Source organism: Mastomys coucha, unplaced genomic scaffold, assembly GCF_008632895.1.
Source record: "Mastomys coucha isolate ucsf_1 unplaced genomic scaffold, UCSF_Mcou_1 pScaffold22, whole genome shotgun sequence".
Lineage (NCBI taxonomy): Eukaryota > Metazoa > Chordata > Mammalia > Rodentia > Muridae > Mastomys > Mastomys coucha.
Genome location: NW_022196905.1, coordinates 101,058,636 through 101,061,798, shown reverse-complemented (window position 1 = coordinate 101,061,798; position 3,163 = coordinate 101,058,636). Strand labels below are relative to the sequence as shown.

At 36.1% G+C, this 3,163-nt stretch overlaps 1 protein-coding gene across 10 annotated transcripts in view; it reads right to left on the bottom strand.

Moving 5' to 3' along the window:
- Positions 1–3,163, bottom strand: part of Ccdc18 (coiled-coil domain containing 18) — a 120,667-nt gene that overhangs the window by 38,342 nt on the left and 79,162 nt on the right. For all 10 annotated transcript variants that reach the window (XM_031337227.1, XM_031337231.1, XM_031337230.1 and 7 more), the window contains one exon: positions 2,076–2,289. In XM_031337227.1, coding sequence (XP_031193087.1) covers positions 2,076–2,289 — 214 coding nt within the window. The remainder of the gene's footprint in view (positions 1–2,075; positions 2,290–3,163) is intronic.

Sequence of the window (3,163 nt, the reverse complement as noted above, 5' to 3'; positions counted from 1 at the left end):
CCTAGGGAAAAACCAAATTCTATTGTTCTGTTAAAGGACAGATAATGAAATGAGTCCTAACACACTCTACTATCCCCATACATCGTTGACTCATTCATCCATTATCAGAGAAGTTTCCTCTTGCATTAGATAAAAACTAACAAAGAGACCCACAACTGGACAATGTGTACAGACTGAGAGATTCTGAAACTCTCAGGGTATCTTCATCAAACCCCTTCCCTCAGAGCTTCAGAGAGCTATGCAGAAGAGGGAAAATTTTGTAAGATCCAAAGGCGATAGATGACTCCAGACTCAACAGTACTGATGCACATATGAACTCACAGAGCCTGTGGTACCACACACAGGGCTTACACAGATTCAAGATATATGAATCTCAGTGCAGGAAAGAGAAAGTGAACACAGACTCCCAACTCATTAGATATGAGTAGGCCCCATGACTGACAGTAGATGGCCAACACAAAATGAACTCAATGGTGTTTTTGCCAACTTTTGTCTAATAATGCTTTGTTTGGCTAGCTTTTGGCCTGCTGGTCTTTTGTTTAAATATATGGTTTCTGGTTGTGTTTTTGTGGGGTTTTCTCTGTATGTGTGTTTCTTATGAGTTTTGCTTGTTTGTTTATTTGGGTTGTTGTTATTTTGCCAGTTCGGTTTCTAAAGAGAAAGAAAGAAGGGAAATGGCATGGAATGAACAGGAAGGAATGGGTCGGGGTAGAATAGATCTGAAAGACGTTGAGGGAAAGGGAAACCATCATCAGATCTATTGTATATAGAAAAAGTTTTCATAATTTTTTTTTAATATTTAATAAAACTAAAATAAAAAATGTAATCATTGGTATGTTTTGTTGTATTTGTTTCCGATTTGGGAGGTTTTTTTGATGTTGTTGTTTTGTTTTGTTTTGTTATGTCTAGCTGTCTTGGAACTCACTCTATAGACCAGGCTAGCCTCAAACTCAGAGATCTCTCTACCTCTGCCTACAGAGTGCTGGGATTAAAGGTGTGCACCACCAATGACCAACTATAAGAAATGAAAAATTGTTTTTTTAAATCCACATGGAGACAAAAGGTAAGTAGTTGGGTATTAATTAATTAGAGTTAAGGAAGAAGTCAAAACTGGAGAAATGGATTCAAAATTATTTTTGATATAGTATGTAAAAGTACATGAAATCTACCAAGGGTGAGGTCATAGATCATGGGTTCCTATACTGAATCCTGATGTATTAATTCTAATTTTCTAGGTCATCTTGCAGCTCTTGCTTAGCCATGAAACATAAAATAAAAAACATGTAAGTTTGTTTTAAAGAAATAAGACCATATGATATAACCCTGGCATAATCTTAGCTTAAAATAAGGGCTTAGTATATACAGTATATTGTCCTGAGAATGCTGATACACATTTTGAATCACAGTACTTGGTAAGCATATGTAGGGGATCTCTGAGTTCAAGGCCAGACTAGTCTACAGAGTGAGACTCTGTCTCCTAAAAGTAGACAAAGAAAGAGAGGTCACATATAGAATTATTTCTAACAATGTTTGGCTCTTATGTATGTTCTGTATGTTCCCCTAATCTTTTTTTTTTTTTTTTTTTTTTTTTTTTTTTTTTTTTTTTTTTTTTTCTTTTCTTAAAAAGCTACTCGGGGCTGGAGAGATGGCTTAGTGGTTAAGAGCACTGACTGCTCTTCCAGAGGTCCTGAGTTCAATTCCCAGCAACCACACGGTGGCTCACAACCATCTGTAATGATATCCGATGCCCTCTTCTGGTGTGTCTGAAGACAGTGAGAGTGTACTCACATACATGAAATAAAGAAAAGAAAAGCTACTCGGACAGTGTGAAACTGATCACAAAATGGGGGCAGAAGTATTAGCAAGCGACAAAAACTTCTCTCACTTGGTTAGATTTTTCATAAGATGGTCAAAAAGGCAAAACAAAACAAAACAAACTTCCAAAACAAAACAAAAGCAGTTGAAAAGTTGGGCCATTTAGAGTTCAACAATAAATTCTGTGGTATGATCCAATGACTCAAAATAATCAAAGAAATATGTGTAATTATGGTATCTTTTCTTATTATTTGACTCACCTCAGTTCAGCAGTGAGATCCTTTATTGTAGTGTATTTTTCCTCCAATGATAACTGAGCTTTTTGTAGTACATCTCTCAATTCCTGTAGTTGTCTTAAGGTACTTTTCAGTTCTCCATGAGCATTCTGTAGTTCATTTTCGAGAGCTTCCCGTTTCTGCGTGGTTTCTGTTAGTTCAGTTTCTGTGTGGTGTTGTAACTTTTCTAACTCCTTCACTAATATGAAGATAAAATCATTTAAAAATATGTGTAAACCATTTTTTACTAAGAACTTTATAAGTAAGTATAATTAATAATATTCAAGGGGCAGGGAAGATGCTTGAGTTATTAAATCAGTTGTTTAATCATAAGAACCTGAGTTTAGTTACCAAACATACATATGTAAGATTGTATTTTAACCCTACTAAGTACTGGTGTAGACAGACGAATTGCTGGAGTTCATTGCCCAGTCAGCTAATCAGTCAGAATCCCTGTCTCAAAAAATACGATGATCAGCAGTCCAGGAATATACTCAGCTTCAAACTCTGTCCTCCACATGCACATAGGCCAAAATACATATAATCACATGAGCATGTAAATAAAACACATGCGTGTGAATGCTTGTACACACAAGAATATTCAATCTGAGGGCTGGAATCTACAAAACTCTCAGTTTGAAGAATACTTGCCCAACATTCACAGGGGCCTGGATTTAATCTCCAGTACTGATAAACTGGACATATTGGTACTTGTATATTAATCTTAGCACTAGAGAGGTGGGAAGCAGGAAGATCAGAAGTTCATTGTTGTTCTTCACTACATATATAGTTACGGTGCCAGCCTAGGATTCATGAGACTCTATCTAAAAAAAAAAAAAAAAAAATCTGATAGAACTTTATAAATAAGGATATCTACTTTTATTTATCTGAAGAAGCAAAATACTGAACATTTTCCCTTCTAGCCCCATTACAACTGTTCATTTTATTCCACTTAAATATAATGTCTTAGTCAGTGTTCTACTACTATAAAGAGACACCTTGACTGCCGGGCAGTGGTGGTGCACACCTTTAATCCTAGCACTTGGGAGGCAGAGGCAGGCGGATTTCTGAGT